Source organism: Schistocerca gregaria, chromosome 9 (assembly GCF_023897955.1).
Source record: "Schistocerca gregaria isolate iqSchGreg1 chromosome 9, iqSchGreg1.2, whole genome shotgun sequence".
In the NCBI taxonomy this organism is placed as follows: Eukaryota; Metazoa; Arthropoda; class Insecta; order Orthoptera; family Acrididae; genus Schistocerca; species Schistocerca gregaria.
Window position 1 is genome coordinate 99,665,561 of NC_064928.1, and position 22,666 is coordinate 99,688,226.

The 22,666-nt window shown below is 39.7% G+C and overlaps 1 protein-coding gene across 4 annotated transcripts in view; it reads left to right on the top strand.

Annotated features, from left to right (window-relative positions):
- The window catches only part of LOC126292247 (uncharacterized), a 131,012-nt gene that overhangs the window by 43,141 nt on the left and 65,205 nt on the right, over nt 1-22,666 (top strand). For all 4 annotated transcript variants that reach the window (XM_049986145.1, XM_049986144.1, XM_049986142.1 and 1 more), the window contains exons 4-5: nt 3,273-3,356; nt 12,433-12,504. In XM_049986145.1, the coding sequence (XP_049842102.1) occupies nt 3,273-3,356; nt 12,433-12,504 (156 nt within the window). The remainder of the gene's footprint in view (nt 1-3,272; nt 3,357-12,432; nt 12,505-22,666) is intronic.

Below are 22,666 nucleotides of genomic sequence, written 5' to 3' on the forward strand. Positions count from 1 at the left end.
TCAAATTGATAAACCCACATAATCTTATATTTTGTTGTGTCAGAAATAAGAGGCAGATGAGAGAAATTGGTAATAGGTTCATTACAAACCTAGTGATCTATTTCCCTTAATGAAACTGTGTGGGCTGTTGATTAGTACTCGGTGTGCAAGCAAAGCATTATGTGTCATATTTAACTCAAATTATTTTGCATTAGAGATCTCCGACAGAGTCCTTATTTGAAACACATGAAAATCTGGTGTAGCCATAAGATTCTGTTTGCACAATGTCTTCTAACTTCAATAACAAAACAGTTTCTCATGTGTTGAAAATTTGGTAATGTTGTCAGAAAATTAATTTTTGTAAAAGTATCTGGAGGTAAAACTGAAATCAAAACATAGTGTAACTCTTCCAGAACAAATTGATGATAGTTTCATATTTACACCTTGAATAATATACGAGTTTGGGTGAGTTGAATGAAATGCGTGATTATGCTTGTATTGCATTCTGGACATGTCAGTTCTGCTCTGTGCCCTCCATGTGCCCCTGCGAAATGTCAGTCCTAAAGTAATTTTGAACAGACTACAGTCGTTCTCTCTGCTTCTCCACTTGTAAATGGAGTGAAGGAAAAAGACTCTCAGAATGCTCTGTACAAGCCCAAATTTCTCATATCTTGTATTTGTGGTTCTTACACAGTATGTATTTTTACAGCAGTAGAATCGTTCTGCAGTCAGGCGGCTCTCTAAATTTTCTTGAATGGTGTTTCACCAAAAGACCACTGTCTTCCCTAAAAGACTTTGTTTTTGAGTTATTGGATCATCTCTGTAATACTTGCGTATTGATCAAACCTACCGGTAACAAAACTAGCAGCATGCCTCTGAATTGCTTGTGTCCTGATGAATGAAAAGTAAATGAATATTTTTATCCAATCAATGACAGGCACTGGAGGATATTATTGTCTTTCAGAACATTTGTGTTGGCTGTGGACCCCATTGTAAATAAAATAGAGTGGGAAACAGTTCAAATGAAAATTGTCTGAAACTTTCTGGCAGATTAAAACCATTTGCTAGCATGGACTTGAACTCAAAACCTTACATTTTCCGGGCACTGGTATTACTGATTGAGCTTTCCAGGCACGACTTGTGACCCATGACATGTCCTCACAGATTACCTTCCTCTCATAGTACCCAAACTTCTAGATATCGGCAAGACTAGAATGCCAGCTACAGACAATGGCTCGGCCACAGCTTAACAGTTGTTTTTGAAATGAATATTTTACTCTGTATGAACTAATGCCATCCTGAAAGCTTCAGAGAGATTAAAACCTGGTGGGTTACTTGGATCCAGGAATATAATATTTGAGTTGCACTGTCAACCATTGTCAGAGTGAAATTGTGCATTTCAGAATCGTAAACACAGAAATCTGAGGTCCATAAAGGTGATACCATTTGCTGGACTCACTTTTGGGAGGATGGTGGTTCATTTGGCTGCCCCAGTTTTACCCTGAACTTTACTAAATCACTCAAGGCGAATGATAGAATGATTCCTTTACACAGGTCACACCCAGTTTCCTCCTCTAATCTGAGCTTAAACTCTGTGTCTGATGAACTCATCCTCTACCTCCTCCTTTACACATCAATAAATAGTTTGCTTCTGATTGGTTCGAAGGTTGTTGAACTGCTAAAGACTTCAGATTAGATCATACTGAAATCCTAGTTGTCAAATCCTAAACATAGAGCTTAAAAATAGTTTTCTGTAGTACTTAACTCACTGTGTGAATTTCCCAATTAATTTTTGTCTTCGTTTATTCTGATCTTTCGAGCCAATTGGTCATTCATTTATCTGAATTCACTGTTTACGGTGAGTAGAGTCATTTACATCGAGTGGAGATACACATTGAGGTGACAAAAGTCATGCATGACAGTCACATATGCAGATGGCACAGTATCACATACACAAGGTATAAAAGACCAGTGAATTGGTGGAACCAGCATTTATACTCGCTTGGTTTGTGTGAAAAGGTTACTGTTATCGCCGCTTGACAGGAATTAACAGACTTAAAAAGCGGTGCTAGATGCACGGGACATTCCATTTTGGGAATCGTTAGGGTTGGAAATCATTAGGGTATTGAATATTCCAAAATCCACAGTGTCAAGAGTGCGCCAAGAATACCAAATTCCAGGAATTATCTCTCACCACGGACAACCAGTGGCCGATAGCCTTCACTTAACGGCCGAGAGCAGAGGTGTTAGCAGAGAGTTGTCAGTGCTAACAAACAAGGAACAGCAACATTGCACAAAATAATTACAGAAATCAATGTGGGATGTACAACGAATGTATCCATTGGGACAGTGCTGCAAGATTAAGGCATTAAGGTCTGTGGCAGCAGATGACCAATTCAAATGCCTTTGCTAACAGCGTGACATTGCCTGCAGCGTCTCTCCTGGGGCGATGACCACATCAGTTGGACCTTAGTTGAATGGGAAACTGTAACCTGGTCAGTTGGTAAGAGCTAATGGTAAGGTTTGAGTGTGGTGCAGACTCCATGAAGCCGTGGATCCAAGTTGTCAACAAGGCACTGTGCAACATGGTGGCAGCCGTGTCTACATGGAATGGACTGGGTCCTCTGGTCAAATTGAACTGATCATTGAGTGGAAATGGTTACGTTCAGCTAATTGGAGACTTGGAGAAAATTTGCAGCCATTCAAGGACGTCATGTTACCAAACAGTGATGGAATTTCTGTGGATGACAATGCACCATGTCATCAAGCCACAGTTCATCGTGTTTTGTTTGAAGAACATTCTGGACAGTTCGAACAAATGATGTGGCCATCCAGAATGCCCGATGTGAATCCCTTTGAGCACTTATGGAACGTATTGGAGAGGTCAGTCTGTGCATGAAATCCTGCACCAGCAACACTTTAGCAATTACCGTTGGCTATTGGAGCAGCACAGCTCTGTATTTCTGCAGGGGAATCGTGACAACTTGTCGAGTCCATGCCACACCGAACTGGTGCACTAAGCCGAGCGAGAGGAGGTCCGACCCAATGGTAGGAGGTATCCCATTACTTTTCCACCTCATTGTAACTGAGAACAAATGTCAGCATCAACATGTGTTAGTAGGAAGTTACAAAACCCACAAGCATAGCCAGTTTCTAATTTCAATTTTCATTGAGTACACTTTCTAATAACAGCTAGTTTTATTTGCACAACATTTATGTTAGTGAATATGTTTTTTCTTTAACCTAGCTGAAATTTTCCAATGTTACTGTTAAATGTAGCCTCCACCCAACAGGTGGAGAATCGGCCTCTCGAGGAAGGAGGTGAAATTGAACTTGCAGCAGCTAAGAAGTTACAACATTGCTTGGAAGCTGAGCAGGTAACCAAAGTAATTACATTTTCATAGATTAAATTTAATTCACCATTGAGGTGTATGTTGTTATTCTGAAAACATTTATTCCTAAGTTAGGGAATAAAATTGGAAAAATGTGAGCATCAGCCCTTACTCTGCATACTGTGTGTCGACAGGAGTTACCGTACAGAATGAATGAGAACTCCACTGACAAAATTTCAGTAGTTGTTCGGGGATATTTTATGAGTATTTTGGTAGAAAGGACCCGTGGTTTCTCGTGGCTCGTCACAAAATAATTGCATTTCATTCAATCTCTTACCACAGTTATCTTTGCATCTGCATTGCAGTGAAATTACCTGTTTCAACTAAATCTGTATAAAGAGCCCTCGAAAAATGAGGCTAATTTAGGTCATCACCGGTCTGCCACATTCAGCTGCAAAGTAGCATAGTTGAAGAGCTGAAGGGAAGTATACCATTTATATTGTTTGTTCTCCATGAGGAATTCACAAGTTTGCGAAGCCATCTGGACTTTCTGCTAAAATTTCTCACTGCGAATATGTACATCAAAGACATTTTAAGAACTGTGAAATTTCTTCACCAACACTCAATTACTGTTTATTTTCCACCATTGGTCAGTTTTGGCTGTTAGACTATTTTTGAGCAACAGGTGACATGTTTGAGGATAGGTCGCCAAGCTATCCAGTCACTGAAATGTGGCAGACAAACAAAAAACTTATGACAAGTTGTCAGGAGCACAGCTGGTGTAAAAACAGTTTTGAGAAAGACTCCTCATGGAGCAATCGGTTGCTGATGTTCCAATGTGACAGTTACCAGTGCTTTAAAATTTATATTACTGTAGTTGACTTCCACTTGACAGTGTGTTTTTTCCTGCTTGCACTTTCAAACTGTTTTCATCTGCATCACTGCTCTGTAGTTCACATGTAAGTGCTTGGCAGAGGGTTCATAGAACCGCGTGCAGACTTTTTCTTGTCTGTTCCACTCATGGATAGCACATGCAAAAGGTGAACACTTAAATCTTTCATTACAGTGGACGTATCTCCAAGTGTCGGTGCAAGTCAACAAAATATTTTTGCATTCAGAGGAAAAAGTTGGTGATTGAAATCCTGTGAAAAGATCTCACCACAATGAGAAACATCTTTGTTTTAATTATTGCTATCCCAGCTCTCGTATCCATGACAGTCTGTCCCCTATTTTCGATAATATGAAACAAGCTGCCCTTATCTGAACTTTTGCAATGTCCCCCATCAATTCACTCTGATAAGGATCCCGCACCGTGTAGCAATACTCAAGGGGCACTGTAATGCAGGCAGTCTCTTGAGTAGATTTTTTATGTCTTCTAACTAGAGTAAAGTCACATGGCATTGTGGGCCCAGAGACCCCAAAAGACAGGCTCACCCTTGTAATTGGAAAAGTATTTCTGCCCTTGGCGCACAATGGCACTTGACATTCATGACATGTGAAAGCTGTGTGTTCAAGTGTACAAGGTGCTACCCAAAATTTTTGGGACTGGTGCTGCCATCTGTTGAAAACCTTACCTTCGGACTAACGATCACCATCGTCATCGACGTACTTCCCATCCGCACATACACACCGGTCCCAGCGCTTCTGCCATTGGTCAAACGTTTCCTGGAAGTCCTGTTCTTTGAGGGTGTTTATCACTGCCAGCGATGTTTCTTGAATCCTCTCTGGAGTGTCTAACCAATGGCCTTTCAACTTGAGTTTCAGTTTTGGGAACAGCGCGAAGTTGCAAGGTGCCAAATCTGGCGAGTTCTGTGGGTGGAGTATAACCACCGTGTTGTTTTTTTGCCAAAATGGTCCTGGTGAGCAAGGACGTGACAGGGTGTGGTGTCGTGATGCAGCAGGCAGTTCCCTTGACGCCAAAGTTGGGGACGTCGTTGCAGCACATTTTCATGAAGGCGTCGCAAAATGTCACAGTAGTATGCGGAATTTACTTTTTGGTTGGGTGGGATGAATTCTTTGTGCACAAATTCCTTGGTATCAAAGAAAATGATGATCATGCTCATCACTTTGCTCTTCACCTTTCTCGCTGTTTTGGGTCTTCCAGTGGGACAATTGTTGCTTTGTCTCTGGGTCATAACCGTAAATCCAGCTCTCTTCGACAATTGAAACCCGTGACAAGAAGGTTGGATCATCAGATGCGGTCTGATGAAGGTCCGTACACACTTCAACATGCTCTGCCTTCTGATCATCAGTCAAGATCCTTGGCACAAATTTTGCGGTGACACGATGCGTGCCTAATTCATCAGTCGACATTCGTTGACATGTCCCATAACCAATACCCACTCCATTCTCAAGGTCTCGAATGGTTTGACGTCGATCAGCACGAACTAATTGTAGAAGTTTGGCAACAATGTTGCCGTTGTGCGGCTAACGGGCCTTCCAGTGTGAGCATCATCTTCGACATCTGTACGGCCAGTCCTGAACCGAGCATGCCACACAAACACACGTGTATGGCATGTGCCCTGTCCCCCAAACACTCGTTAAATCATTGCAAGGGTCTCCACCGTACTTTTCCCGAGATTCGCACAGAATTTGATTCACAAGCGCTGTTCTGTTCGCGTATCCATCGTAAAATCGCTACACACCAAACACAGAGAATTACGGAAATCACTGTGGACACGCAAAATGTCCTCCCAGCTGAATGCCACTCTGCACACTGACTCATCAGATATGTGGTTCTCACCACCTAGCAGTGCAAAGATCTACTACTCCCACTTTCCAGATGGCAGCACCAGTCCTGAAGATTTTGGATTCCACCTCGTATCTGATAAGTGTAGGTGGCTGTAATGAGTGTGTGTAGTGTGGTGTCACACTGGGGTTGGATGATTGTGGGAGAAGGGGGAGGGTGAAACCCTGTGCTGGCTCATAGCCTACTCCTCTCCAGTAGCATCTCGGAAGCTGGAGCGTAACGTCCCCATCCGACAGACACAGTATCGTGTCCTCACTTTGTGATACTCTGCATTGAGGTTTGGAATTCAATCCAGGACACTGGTGCAAAGACTGGTCATCAGCAACTTAACACCACCGTTCCTCATCTGCTTTACCATAAAATAAAGGTAGTGCAGCCAACAGCTGCACGCGACATATCTTAAATTTAGTGATATGTTGGGAACTGGTGTATTAAATGAAGAAAGGCTGTTTTCATCTTGTAGGGGTCCTATCAATTTTTATACGCATTTGATATGTGACTACTTGTAATAAACAACAATTATGTTTGAGAATGAAGTCTCTTGTAATGACACGGATGTATAAAATATTCTCAGACTTCTTGCCATGTCAGTTCAGGTTAAAACCTCAGGATTTAAACAATTACCTTAATTGCCTTTGTCAAGAGCAACTGACTGTTGAACCTGCTGCTATGGTGACCTTATACAGCCCATAGTCAACCATGGGCTGTATAATGTCACCACAGCAGCAGTTTTGACATTCAGTTGCTCCTGCGGAAGTCAGTGGAGGTAATTGTTGAAAGCTTGATGTTTAACTTGAATTTATGCAGAGAAAGTCTGAGAATGTTGAGAATGTTTTATATGATAATTGTGTTTGCTCACCATATACCGATGCTTGGACAACATGGTAGTTTGTCCCCATGCCCGTCAACTACGTCTTAGAAATGGCAGATAAATAAAATGAGGTACCTTTGAAATTTGAAGCAGGCCAGTGACCATGACATCTAAATATATTGTAGAATTCACAGTGTTAACGACATTTTATTTTATTTGCTCAGATAATCTATTTCACCTTTGCAGCTACCATCAGATCACAATGGCTATGCCTCCCCTTCATCACTGTCTTATAATGTTAAAGACAAAAATGCTTTTCTGTGCCAATTAAATCGAATGTGATCAAGGTGTGAGTTTTCCAATAAATGTTGTTCTTCGGCTTCTGCCACTGTTGTAATGTAAATATTAAGCAAGCATCAGTAGAAAGACAGAGAATTTGGTACAGTTGTGAATGCAATGGCTTTTACAAAAGTTTCTGTGTTAATTGTGTTGATTTACAACCTGTTCGTGCAAAAATAATGCATTCCTTTCTGCCCTGCAATTGTTTTCACTTTAAATTCACAAACTTCTGGTTTTAATTTAATTTACAGTCTACAATTTGCTTAGGAAAAAAAGTTAAAAGAAAAAGAAACTCACAAGTATGTTTGGATTACAGTTCATTTACACTGTATGCATCTCAGGTATGAAGGACTTTGACTACTGATAAACTGTGTATTTATCTTGTGCAAATGTAATTATATATTTTATTATTATTTTGTGTTTCTACTAGAATATAAGTATAAATAATTAATGATGTAAATAAAATAGAAAGAAACTTCCACATGGGAAAAATATATTAAAAACAAAGATTTCAAGACTTACCAAGTGGGAAAGCGCCGGTAGACAGGCACAATAAAATAACACACAAACACACACACAAAATTTCTAGCTTTCGCAACCAACGGTTGCTTCTTCAGGAAAGAGCGAAGGAGAGGGAAAGACGAAAGGATGTGGGTTTTAAGGGAGAGGGTAAGGAGTCATTCCAATGCCGGGAGTGGAAAGACTTACCGTAGGGGGAAAAAAGGACAGGTGTACACACACACACACACACACACACACACACACACACACACACACACATCCATCCGCACATACACAGACACAAGCAGACATTTGTAAAGGCAAAGAGTTCAGGCAGAGATGTCAGGCGAGGCGGAAGTACAGAGGCAAAGAAGTTGTTGAAAGACAGGTGAGGTATGAGCGGCGGCAACTTCAAATTAGCGGAGGTTGAGACCTGGCGGATATCGAGAAGAGAGGATATACTGAAGGCCAAGTTCCCATCTCCGGAGTTCTGACAGGTTGGTGTTATTGGGAAGTATCCAGATAACCCAGACAGTGTAACACTGTGCCAAGATGTGCTGGCCGTGCACCAAGGCATGTTTAGCCACAGGGTGATCCTCATTACCAACAAACACTGTCTGCCTGTGTCCATTCATGCGAATGGACAGTTTGTTGCTGGTCATTCCCACATAGAAAGTGTCACAGTGTAGGCAGGTCAGTTGGTAAATCACGTGGGTGTTTTCACATGTGGCTCTGCCTTTGATCGTGTACACCTTTCGGGTTACAGAACTGGAGTAGGTGGTGGTGGGAGGGTGCATAGGACAGGTTTTACACCAGGGACGGTTACAAAGGTAGGAGCCAGAGGGTAGGGAAGGTGGTTTGGGGATTTCCTAGGGATGAACCAAGAGGTTACGAAGGTTAGGTGGATGGCGGAATGACACTCTTGGTGGAGTGGGGAGGATTTCATGAAGGATGGATCTCATTTCGGGGCAGGATTTTAGGAAGTCGTATCCCTGCTGGAGAGCCACATTCAGAGTCTGATCCAGTCCCGGGAAGTATCCTGTCACTCCAGCAGGGATACGACTTCCTAAAATCCTGCCCCAAAATGAGATCCATCCTTCATGAAATCCTCTCCACTCCACCCTAACGTGATTTAAATAATCTCTTTATTGAGAGGGCTAAGGGTTCAATTTGAGTAACTCACTTCGTACTATTCATTGTTGTGAACATGCGCCAAGAGATTGGTTCACTGATGATGATTTTGGCACAGCAAGAAAAGTTTCTGATTCATTATTGCTTGACAGTGGTTGATAAATCACTGATAGAATTAAGTCAAAACAAGGCCCCAAGATTAGACAATATTCCATTAGATCAGTTGATAGCCTTGGGAGAGCCGGCCATGACAAAACTCTTCCATCTGGTGAGCAAGTAGTATGAAACAGGCAAAATACCTCAGACTTCAAGAAGAGTATAATAATTCCAATTCTAAAGAAAGCAGGTACTGAAAGGTGCAAAAATTACTGTTCATCAGTTTAATAAGTCACAGCTGCAAAATGCCAACACGAATTCTCTACAGAAGAAAAACTGGTAGAAGTCGACCGCGGGGAATATCTGTTGGGATTCCAGAGAAATGTAGGAACACGTGAGGCAAAACTGACCCTACAGACATTCATAGAAGATAGGTTAAGGAAAGACAAACATATGTTTATAGCATTTGTAGACTTAGAGAAAGCTTTTGACAGTGTTGACTGGAATACTCTCTTTCAAATTATAAAGTTGGCAGGGATAAAATACAAGGATTGAAAGGCTATTTACAATTTGTACAGAAACCAGATGGCAGTTATAAGAGTCAAGAGGCACAAAAGGGAAGCAGTGGTTGAGAAGAGAATGAGACGGGGTTTTAGCCTACACCCGATGTTATTCAATCTGTGTATTGAGCAAGCAGTAAAGGAAACAAAAGAAAAATTTGGAGTGGGAATTAAAGTCCAGGGAGAAGAAATAAAAACTTTGAGGTTTGCGAATGATATTGTAATTACGTCAGAGACAGCAAAGGATTTGGAAGAGCAGTTGAATGGAATGGACACTGTCTTGAAAGGAGGATGTAAGATGAATATCAATAAAATAAAAATAAGGGCAATGGAGTGTAGTTGAATTAAATCAGGTGATGGTGAGGGAGTTATATTGGAAAATGAGACATTTAAAGTAGCAGACAAGTTTTGCTATTTGGGAAGCAAAATAACTGATGATGGTTGAAGTAGGGAGGATATAAAATATAGACTGGCAATGGCAAGAAAAGCATTTCTGAAAAAGAGAATTTTGTTTACATTGAGTATAGATTTGAGAGTCAGGAATTCCTTTCTGAAAGTATTTTTATGGAGAGTACCCATATATAGAAGTGAAAAATGGACTCTAAAACAGGTGTGTGTAAGCGGGGGGTGAGGAGGTAAAAATCATAGAGGGAGACCAGGAGATGATTACATTAAGCAGATTCAGAAGGATGTAGATTGCAGTAGTTACTTGGAGATGAAGAGGCTTGCACAGGATAGAGTAGCATGGAGAGCTCCAACAAGCCAGTCTTTGGATTGAAGACCACCACCACCACCACCACCACCACCACTACCACAACAACAACAACAACAACAACAACAACATTCTGCTTTTGAGACAGTTTTCTGTGTCACTGTTTTCCTCTGAAGATGTTTCTTTTATATCACTCAGCAGCAGTTGTAATGCACGGTCAGTGTTAGTGTTGTCATCTTCAGACAGATCACTATAGCTTGACATTTGGCTTAAAATACTAAGTATTTCACTCTCTGGCAAAATATGTTTATAAATTGGCATTTGAGAAGCAAAAGCAATCATTGGTTTTGAAGTGAAAGTGTTTTTTATTGACATTTCTTATCTCAGAATTAATATGCACACAGTTCTGCAGTTAAATATGATAAAAAACAAAAACAAAAGACTAAAGCGATAGTTGGTATTTGTTCCACAATAAACACATACTTTCAAAATAAACATAAAGAATAATGTACAGTTGTAGTTACTGCTTCTCTTCTGATGAGAAAACATTAATATTGTCATTCATTTAAACAATACAATGAAAAATAACAAAATATCTTGTCTTGTCGTGACAAGTCTTGCCAACCTACTGAACTTTGTTTTTAGAGCAGTTTGCTGCTAACAATTGGAATCCGAAATGCAACGATTCTGACAAGGAGAGACTCATGTGACTGATGTGAATAGGTATGAACCAGAGAAGTGAAAACAAACAAAGAAAATAATTTTACAAACCGACCCACATGGACGTGAGTGGAAGGGTTGAAAGGAATGTAACAGGCTTGTGGCAGTTAATTGTTAGGGCAGGGTACAGAAATAATCTCCAGCAGAAGTTTTTTAAGTTATCTGTTACTTCAAATCCCCTAAGATTCTCCTTTATGGTGGATTTGTACAACACAGTGAAGCAATGTACAGTTTTAGGTCTTACAATATGTGTAACTTTTGCCTGAATCTCATTGTTATTATGCCGAAACAGATATTTTCTGCTTTCTGGCTTCAATGATTACTGATATTTTTCAGTGGATTGCTACAGCAATATGAATTCACTGTCATTCTAAAAATTATATCTTTTGCATTCCACTGAGGTGACAAAAGTCATTGGACAGTGATATGCACGTATACAAATCACGAAGCTACCGTATACACAAAATATAGAAGGGCAGTGCATTGACGGAGCTGTCATTTGTACTCAGGTAATTCACATGAAAAAGTTTCAGATGTGATCACAGGAATTAAGAGATTCACCGTATCAAGGGTGTTTCGACGATACCAGATTTCAAGCATTACCTCTCACCACGAGCGCAGTGGCCAATGACCTTCGTGTGACATCTGAGGGCAGTGGCATTTGCATAGAGTTATCAGTGCTAACAGATAAGCAACACTGCATAAAGTAACCACATAAACCAATGTGGAAATTTGGTGTTAATGGGTTACGGCAAGTGCCTTTGCTAACGGCATGAAATCACCTGCAGTGCCTCTCCAGGGCTTGTGACTGTACCGATTGGACTCTAAGACACCTGGTTAGCTGAGTCCTCATGTCAGTTGGTAAGAGCTGATGGTAGGGTTTGAGTGTGGTGCAGACCTTATGAAGCCATGGATCCAAGTTGTCAACAGGATGCTGCACAAGCCGATGGTGGCTCTGGTTGCTGTGTAAAATGGAATGGACTGGATCCTCTTTTCCCAATGAACAAATCATTGACTGGAAATGCTTATGTTCTTCTACTTGGAGACCAGTTGCAGCCATTTGTGGACTTCGTTTTTAGGAATGACAATGCACCATGTCACCAGGCCACAATTGTACGTGATTGGTCTGAAGAACATTCTGCACAGTTTGAGCGAATGATTTGCCCACCCAGGTCACCAGAATGAATTCCAGCATGCATTTATGGGGCATAATCGAGAGGCCAGTTTGTGCACAAGATCCTGCACTGCTAACACTTTTGCAGTTACGGAAGCAGCACGACTCTGTATTTCTGCAGGGGTCGTCCAATGATTTGTCGAGTTGCTGCACTACATCAGGAAGAAGGAGATCCAACAAGATATTAGGCAGTACATCGTGATTTTTGTCACCTTAGTGTAATGTACCATCTTTGGTCCTACTTTTATCAGTGCCACATAATTGCTAAAGGATAATCAAAATGTTACCTTTACTACTTGTATATATAGTTATGGTCATTGTGTTTCAGCTTATGGAAATAAAACCGAAGAAAGAAAAAGAGGATATTGAAGAAATTACCCTTGATTCAGAAGAGGAAGAGGTAAGGTTTATTGCAGAATTAAAACTTTTACCTGTTGACTAACCCTGAGAAAATTGTGAAGTAGGTTAGTTTGTATCTGTGTATGTGCGGATGGATGTGTGTGTGTGTGTGTGCGCGTGTGTGTGTATGTGTACACACACACACACACACACACACACACACACACACACACACACACACACACACACACATATCCATCCGCACATACACAAGCAGAAATATGTCTGCTTGTGTCTGTGTATGTGCGGATGGATGTGTGTGTGTGTGTGTGTATGTGTGTGTGTGTGTGTGTGTGTGTGTGTGTGAGAGTGTACACCTGTCCTTTTTTTTTTCCCCTAAGGGAAGTCTTTCCGCTCCCGGGATTGGAATGACTCCTTACCCTCTCCCTTAAAACCCACATCCTTTCGTCTTTCCCTCTCCTTCCTGAAGAAGCAACCATCGGTTGCGAAAGCTAGTAATTCTGTGTGTGTGTTTGTGTGTTTTGTTCATTGTGCCTGTCTGCCGGCGCTTTCCCGCTTGGTAAGTCTTGGAATCTTTGTTTTTAATATATATATATATATATATATATATATATATATATATATATATATAAGACAAAGATTTCTTGACTTACCAAATGTGAAAGCACTGGTAATAAAAAAAACACACACAAAATTTCAAACTTTCGCAACCAACGGTTTGCTTCATCAGGAAAGAGGGAAGGAGAGGGAAAGACGAAAGGATGTGGGTTTTAAGGGAGAGGGGAAGGAGTCATTCCAATCCCGGTAGCGGAAAGACTCACCTTAGGGGGGAAAAAAGGACAGGTATACACTCGCGCACACACACACACACACACACACATATCCATCCACACATATACATATATATGGCTATAAAACTTGCACAGTGGGAACACAAGAACAAAAGACAGCTATAAGACCTGAATATTGTGCTATGGAAGAGTGATGAAGATGAGTTCGAGAGACAGAGTTACTAATGAAGAGATTGGGGTTGGGTTGTTTGGTGAAGGAGACCAGACAGCGAGGTCATCGGTCTCATCGGATTAGGGAAAGAAGTTGGCCGTGCCCTTTCAAAGAAACCATCCCGGCATTTGCCCTGAGCGATTTAGGGAAATCATGGAAAACCTAAATCAGAATAGCCGGACGTGGGATTGAACTGTCGTCCTCCCGAATGCGAGTCCAGTGTCTAACCATTGCGCCACCTCGCTCGGTAAATGAAGAGGTGCTGAGAAGAGTACGAGAAATCAGATCTCTGTGGTGCAGGCATGTTCAAAAAGAAGAGAGAAATTCGTAGGAATCATTGTGAAATGCAATAATGTCATTGGAACAAGGAGCTATAGCTATTAAGAGAAAGAATCACAGGGGCTACCAAGGGTGATGAAGCCAATGGAAGTGATGGTTGAAAGCTTGAGATTTTACCCTGAACTGATGTGGCAAGAAGTCCAAGGATGTTTTATGCCATACACTAGTGTCCATCTCTCCCACTAATTCCCAAAATGCATCTCTATGCATCAAAAATCCATGTTGCACTGCCAAGTCAAAACCACACGCATTGTGAGCTTTCCTTCCAAACACACAGGAGTTTTCATTTATAAATTTTGTTTAGTTCTATACAATCGCTCCATCACAGTTTTGCTCTTCTGTTTATTTCTTTTACTGTACATCCTTTCATTGTTTTCAAATGGTCTTTCAAAAACTCATCAACAAGGCCTTTGATTTCACTTTCAGATTTTCTACGTGTATGTTTACATCTTTCTGCAAACCACTGTGAAGTGCATGTACCATTTATTAGGGTTTCTTCCCATTCCATTCTCTTTTTGAGCATGGGAAGAATGGTTGTTTTAATGCCTGTTTGTGTGTTATAATTAATCTAATGTTGTTCTAAGGATCACTGTGTTAGTGATAATTACAGGATTGTAGTGTATTCCTAAAAACAGACAGGCCAGTCCGTTCACTGAATGTCCTCTCATTCCCAGAGCTTCTCCACCTCTGCTATTCAATGCGGCCATGCGTTGTCATCCATAAAAATGAATTCAAGCCAAATACACCCCTGAAAAAGGGCATGTGGGGAACGAGTACAGTATCACAATAATGTTGACCACTGGGTGGACCACATTCAAAGATTTGGATGTCATTGCACCTGTAAGATGTTATGCCTCTCCACATCGTGAAACCTAAACAACCAAAACAATCGTGTTTGACACTGCTGGATGCACCCGCATGTGCTGAGAGGTGGGGACACATGATGCACCCGTGAGCATTGTCAGACATGATCGTTTTGATATTCATGTGTTATGGTGTGGGTAGACATAGTTTCTTTTGGGTGTACTGACGTCCAAATTTTTGAACACAGTACACATAGTGGCCAACGTTATTGTGACATTGTTCTTCATGTGCATGTTTTCGGGGTGCATTCGGCCCTCACTTTATTTTCATGGATGACAATGTTTGACTGCATCAAAATGTCTTGGTGGAGGAGCTCTCGGAATGAGAGAATATTTGCCAAATGCACTGGCCTGCATGTCCCCCCTAACTTAATTTCCATCGCACACATTGGAGGTGCGTCGAAGAGATGTACTGCGGCACGTCCACGTGCACCGACTACTGTCGAGCAGTTGCCAGCTGCACTGGTGGAAAAATGGAATGTCCTTCCACTAGGACTTCTTACCGACCTTGTGGCTAGCGCTGAAATACGTTGCAGTGCATGCATTGCCGTTCGTAGTGATCACACATCCTATTAACAACGGTGATTGTCTTTTGTAATGTCCAGGGGACTATGAAAATTGTAGCAACTTCAGTGTACTTATTGTCTTTGCGCCTCATTGCATGTTTCTTTCAGTTACCTTCTGTGCTATACTGTAGCAGTTCTTTCTATGTGTGGTCCAAGTTTCATTGAGCTATGTTACTTGGCAGTTGAGTTTTTTCACACCAGTGTTTAAAGGCCTTTACACAACTAGTTCCCCATGCCACTAACAGATGGCACTAATTGTCATGTTTACAAAATGTTTACAAATACATTGCGATTCTTCAAACTGAATTATTAAACCAGATTGATAAATAAAAGAAATTAAATTATGTTGTGCCTTTATTTCTTGAACATATGTGTGTGTTTGTTTGTGTGTGTCTTAACTGTATGTCAATGTTGTCTTGAATTTACTGTGTCATTGCAGCCTGCAGAGCAGACAGGAAATGCTCTGAGGAAGTTCTTTACTAGATTCAAAGAGGTAAGGCAAAAGACAAGTGAATACTGTGAAAGTGTTGAGTAGCCCTTGACCCCACAATGGATGTCAAATGGCTGATTATTATTATTATTATTATTATTATTATTATTGGCGAATTCTCCCCAGAAATGGAAGACTTTAAGCAAATAACTCGATCAAATTTTCTTTCTTCTTATTCTTCCAATAGACTTACATTTTTTCTGAACAGGCTTGTTTATGCTCATCTGACCACTTTGGTCTGTTCTGTTTTTCTTTTGGTTGCTCTGATACAACTTCCCATTCGTTTACTTTGTGTCTGAGGTGTGTCTTTCTAGAGTGTCGGCTGGTCTTATGTTTGCATTATTTAAGTTCTCTCAAATTTCATCTAGCCAAGGTGTGGAATTCTTAAGTGAGGTTAGATAATCAATTATTCTCTTTGTCAACCGATTTTATGATAGTTGGCTGAGATGGCCAAAGATTTCATTCACCTTTTCCTAATATCAATTTTGATGTTTGAAAATTTTGTTGTTTTAATTGATTGTAGCCTATATGACCATCTTGGGTATATCTTCCTCCTAGAATTTTTGTGATGATCTTTTTATCTTCTTTTTTGATGTGTTCAAATTGTTGTTTTCTGTTAATAGTTAGTGTTTCACTTGCATAGAGGATTACTGGTTTTATGACAGTATTGTAGTGTTGAATTTTTGTACCTCTTGACACTGATTTTTTGTTGTAGTGGTTTTGTGATAACCTTGACCCTTTTTCAATTTTTTGGAGGCGATGTTTCTTTGAAAGTGTTTTCAATACTTATCGGTTCGATGAATTCTCCAAGGTATTTAAAGTATGTGACCCGGTTTATTTTACCATATTTTGTTTTCAAGTTTGCAGTTTCTGTTTTTGGACAATATAATTCAGTGAATTTGTAAACCTACTTTTTCTGGACGTTCTTTGAGTATTTCCAACTGTTTGACTGCAGTCTGCTCATCCTCTTTTAGTATCGTTAGGTCGTCCACAAATGCAAGCTATGGTATGTAGAGGTTGTTTTGGCAACGCCTAGTCGGCTTGGCTTCCAAATTCCACACGTCTTGAGTTCTTTCTCTCATTCTTCCATAACTTTGTCTTGAACTGTGTTGAACGGTATAGGAGAGTGTCTGTCACTTTGTCTCATACCTGTTTGTATGTCAAAGAGTTCTGAGATCTCTCCCATAAATTTTGCTTTAGATTTCATGCCAGTTAGTGTTTGTTTTATGATTTCTCCTGTTTTGGGATCTAATATCCTCTCTTCTAAAATTCTGAATATTGAGGGCCTGTCGGTTGAATTGTATTCTTTTTTGTGATCTACATATGTGCATACTACAGATTTTGTTATTATTATTATGAAATAGCCTCACAATTAAAAATTGCACATTAATCAATGGCTACATTCAGTCTGGTTGTATTTCATGTTTATTTATAGCGTATAATTCAGTCAGAATGAAAAACTTGTTGAAAATTAAGAAATTGTGAGACAAAATTGCTGACTAGTACTTACCTTCACTAGAAGAATCAGAACTGCCAATAGAGTAATATAAAAGTACGTACTCTATAATAGCTTTGTGAACTAATAGTTCCATCTTCCAGAAGGACAGATGAATTATTATTATTATTATTATTATTATTATTATTATTATTATTTCACTGGGGCCATCTAGTTCCACATTAAGTATCATTATATTTGGCATTGAACTTTGCTTTTTTGAAGTCCAGGTTTCTTTTATTATTTGTGCATATGCTTCTATGTCCATGGGACACTACATCTTCTTTTTGGTTGCTCAGCTGAGTGTAGCCCATTTGCCACTGTCTTCTTTTGGAAGAGAACTGTATTGTAAACATCTTTGAGTTTGATTTTATGAGTTGGAGGTCTCATTTGGTATTTCTTAACTAATACATTGTGGTTTTGGGATTTGAGTCAAAAAAGTGAAATGTATTCTTGCTCAGCCTGTTCCCATCCATTGGTTTGAAACAGCTGTAATATCGTGTAAGTCTTTTACCGATTGCATCTGTAATTTTTCTATTGTAGTGGGTCAGGTGTGCAGTGACTGCTGTGTGTGGCCCATCCTTATAGTGGTCAGGATGGCAGTGGCCCCTTATCTGGGCATTATGGGCATCATGGGTCGACAATAGCTGTGGGAGTCCTTTGTGAGGGGTAGATCAGTACAGTGAGACAATTGGCATGCATGTAAACTCTTTACTACACCAACAAGTTAGAGATGTGTGTCCTCGCCCTGTGGCGTGGCCAAGGGTCAATCTCTGGGCCGACGGTGAACAGATTCTGCACCTTCTGTGTAGTGGCATAGTGGCTTGGTGGCGCTGATGCAACAAGTGTTGAGTCTTCAGCTGGTGGTCACGGTTCTCGCAGTGGCGACTGGCACTGGTTGGTGAAGCCTCCAGTTTGGTAGCATTGTGTATAAGTGATGGGCTGATGATGACGGCTGTCCTACAAACACTGGAACGGTCTGGCAGCATGGTGGCCACTGGTTATGGTCACCAGCTCAATTTGCTGCCTGGTGGTGCAAACGCTGTGAATAGATAATTCCACAGTGACTGTTTGGGTGCCTGACAGCAAATGAATGCACCTCTGGTTAGCGAATTGCTGCATCACTGGCTCATTATGAGAGCCTTGCCGTATGTTTACGTATCATGTGATGTGTTCCGTGTGTTGGCAGTGTCATTAACTGCGTACGTTGTACCACAGCACTATTGTGCCATAGACTACCCTTTTTTTTGGGTAGATGCTAGTGTCATATTTGGAGTCCTTATTTGCCCTAATGAATCTGCACTCTCTTCACTCCAATTTTTTGAGGAGGACTTTGATTGCATTCAGGGATAGGATTTTGGCTGCATACATAACTACTGACTTCAGAACCATGTCGTAAAGATGTATCTTAGTGTGTTGTGAAAGGCATTTTGTGTGCTATTTGGTAGGCTATTTCACTTTATTTTCATTCCTTAAATGCTTCCTTGTCTGATTCACTTTTCTTAATGATATCACACAGTTACTTAAATTTTCCTAATCTGTTGATGTCTCTACATTTCGCCTGGAATTTTGGAGGGGCGTCTTTGATTTTAGTCATTACTTATGTTTTTCTCAAATGGTATATGCAGGCCAGTTTGTTCAGTGGTTTCCCAGAAAAGTTTTATTTGAATAGTAGCAGTTACTACTTCATTTTAAAGAATGGGAATACCATCAGCAAAAGCTAGACAGTCTACCATGATTCTCTTGGATTTAGTTCCAATTCTTGTCGGGCTGTAGACAGGTACTATCAATCTTGTTCACCAGATACACATGATTTTTTTTAAGGACCCATTCAAAAACATCGTAGATTGTCCATTGCCTCCTCCTTAACTCTTATTTTGATCTCAAAGGAATTTGAGAGGCACCACAGGAACTTTTGAGGTTATGGATCTGTTGTCTTTGTTGGGTGTTGTTATCTTTTTTTAAAATTTTTATTTTTATTTTGACAATCATATTGACCGACTAGGTTCACATTAACAATTTCAGTTCCTCTTCTTCCCTTGTTGTTTCCTATTTTTCCACTATTCCTTGATTTTCTCCCCATGAAGTCTTTTCCTTTTTTCTGTCCCAATTTTTTATATCTTCTGCTTTGAAAGCATTCCAAATTTAGTATTTTCTTTTTAAAATGGGTTCTTTATGATATTTTCGATTCTTTGATGTTGTTTTTTTCTAGATCTTCCCTTACTTCTGTAATCCATGCTGTTGTCGATTTCTTCTTTCAGAAATATAGGAGTATTTGTTTTGTTTGTCTACTTCCATCCATTCAGTAGAAGTGTCTGAAAAATGTTAATCTTTGTTTGGCCATCAGGATCATCACTGATGTCATTCAAGAGCTCCTTAGTGATGCTCACTTGATGGCTCTTCTGATCAAAATTGAGAAGTTTTGGAACAAACTTCGCTGACCCACGTCTCGTGCCCAAAACATCCAAAAAAATTGCATGACATGAGCCGACTGGTATGCCAACATCCTCAGCAACTTCTCTTGTGGTAATTAGAATATTTTCGAAAGCTATTTTCTTCACAGCTTCGACATTATAATCAGTTGTTGATGTGCTGGGGTGTCCAGAGGAGCGAGGTTTGACATTGGCGTCTTCTCGACCATCTTAGAAGAACTTGCACCACTTGTAAACATTTTTTATACTTAGAGCAGACTCACCATATATGCAACTGTCAACATTTCAAGTGATTTAGAGCACTTGATTTCATTTTTCACACAAAATTTGATGCAAATTCTTTGCTCCATTATAATAATCGAAAATTGCTGAGCACACTAAAACACATCTAATCTTTCCACCTGTCGAAAACAGTTGCAGTATGCTGCACACTTAAAACTGTGAACATATGTTCGGGACATGTACCAACAGAAAAAAAGATCTATAATAAAATGTACTTTGCCCATTGAAAAGTCACCTTTCTATTTGAACAGCCCTTGTATACATGTGTTGTGATGTTGTCAGGGCACAATTTGTACATAATCCTGCATTTAATTTCCTCATACTGGCCGTTTATGCAGTATGCCACTTATGGGTGTAGATGTTGTATGAGTATATAGTATTTATTTCAACTATGTGTGCCACATTATGCAGATATGGCTGCATAACTTACTAAGCCAACTAGTTGATAATAAGCAAATGAGTAGTTTAATACCTATTATTAATGTATGTATTTTTATACTTAGAGTAAATGCCCTTATATGCTAGTCATACTCCATAGATGTTTAATGTTCACTTGTTAGGATAATGTAACATAGGGTTTGTCTGATCTTTGTATATTTCTTGGAAGTTTACCTTTGTTGGCTTCTGATTACTGTTACAGAAGCACTTTTGTTTTCCTGATAGTGCATAATGCATATAAATGGGTTGTATTACTAAAGGAAAAACATTAATGTAATGTTTTCTTAAACAAGACCAGAGTATCACTTCATTATGTAATAATGCAGTATGTAAAAATGACATAGGAAGTTGTTACTTATAATGTTTATCTCCTTTGTAATTACATATTATCATTTTCTATTTTGGTAATAAGATCTTGTTATTGGATACCATTATGATCAGGCTAGGAATTATTTGGACACCGATACACAATGATGTTTTGGATGCTGTTTTTGTTGTTACCTATAGCTGCTGCCAACCTCTGACATTATAATAGAGTAATTGCTATGTGATGATAGATGTTCCTTTGCATTTGATACTCTTTAATTATACTATATTTGGTGGTATATTGACAATTTATATGTTTCTTATCTGCTATTAATGACAATATCTGTATGAATTCCATTGAAGTCTGTGTTATTGTTTGTATGCTCTCCAGCGTGACATTTATTTATATTGAACATAAGATAACACACCATATCATATTAACTACATTGTGAATTTTCACTGGATAGCTTTGCAAGAATTGTAGGTGATTCTCTCTTCATACAGACAATATTTATACTTTCCATTTGACTGTGTATACTACAAAAATTTATGTTTTTACTTCTAGTCCTCCAGTAATAACGCTTGTAACAAGTGAAACGGGTTGAGAAATAAAGTTGCACATGTACAGCTGAAGCCTTAAGATGCTTTACATAAAAAACAAAAACTAAATTGGGTGTAGTGGTTTTTGTAACTGTTTTATTGAACAAAGTGTTGGGTTGGGCTAAAACTTCAGTATATGGAAGAAAAGTTGGCAGTGATAAATGAGCTGTTGTGGTGCCCCTTGTGCATAACACTGAACACATTGACAGGACAATATAGCATAAAGAATAGATGTAGCAGTAATTTGTGATCACTTAAATAATGCTGTTTCTTTGGCAGCTCCCCAGAGTGCTCCCCAGAGCTGGCCCAGGTGCCCTCTGTAAGTGGGCCTGAGAACTGTATGTACGCGCACTGTATGAAATTGCATACACCATGATTGAAGGTACATCACTGTCATTTCTCATAGAGGCAGGCAAAGGCCAACAATTTTGTCGCATAATTTTGTAGTTTTCTTGAGAGAGTTTTCCCTTTGATACAGTTGAGAAACTTATTGATACATCTCAATGCGCCCACATGTCATCTCCACGGTTCTCCGGCTGATTCCTGCTCACTTCATTGACAGTCAGAAAGTGGAAACTGTGTACACCAGTGCAACCTCTGTTTACTATTTCACTTCTGCTGTAGTTAGTCAGTCATTTGCATGTGCCATGGATCATAATTGCAACCTCTTACTGTGATGTGGAATGAGTCAACTTTACAATTAATTTCAGAGTTTAAACTGTATTTGCTCCGCTGTGAGTCAGCATTTAACATTGCCATTTCATTGCATATTCAAATTGGCTGCATTCTAAATGGGTGTTGGTACATGGGGCAACAACATCCAATTTTGGAGATAAACAAAGGTACAAAAAATTATTAAAAAAACAACTGAAATATTTTTAAACATTTTCTTGTCATCTTTGACCAATCCTCCATATGAAAATCATTATTAACGGTTATTTATTTTAAGGAGTTAAGTCTCTCTCTCTCTCTCTCTCTCTCTCTCTCTCTCTCTCTCTCTCCCCCTTCCCCCCTCTCCCCACATTCTTTTTAACAGTGATTTATACCTTTTGTAAGTAGCTCACACCAGTATTAATTGCGTTATGTATGCATGATTAGTAATGTTCCCACTGTGCGCTGTACAGGTAGGAGATGCGGATGCTTGATTGTGATGTAAGTTGTCTACTTGCAGTTTTATGGCATGCTGATTCTTTCTCTGGGGCAGTAGCAATGCTATAAATGAGACAGTTCAGCACCAAAGGAATTGGTGCTATTTTACTATTCAAAATAATGAAGTTCTGGTGGAATTTGATTCCTATTCTCAAATACTACTTCACATGGCCACACTGTTCATATACCAATATTATATACACATTAGGATCTCTCTCACAGTCATATCACATAAGAGTA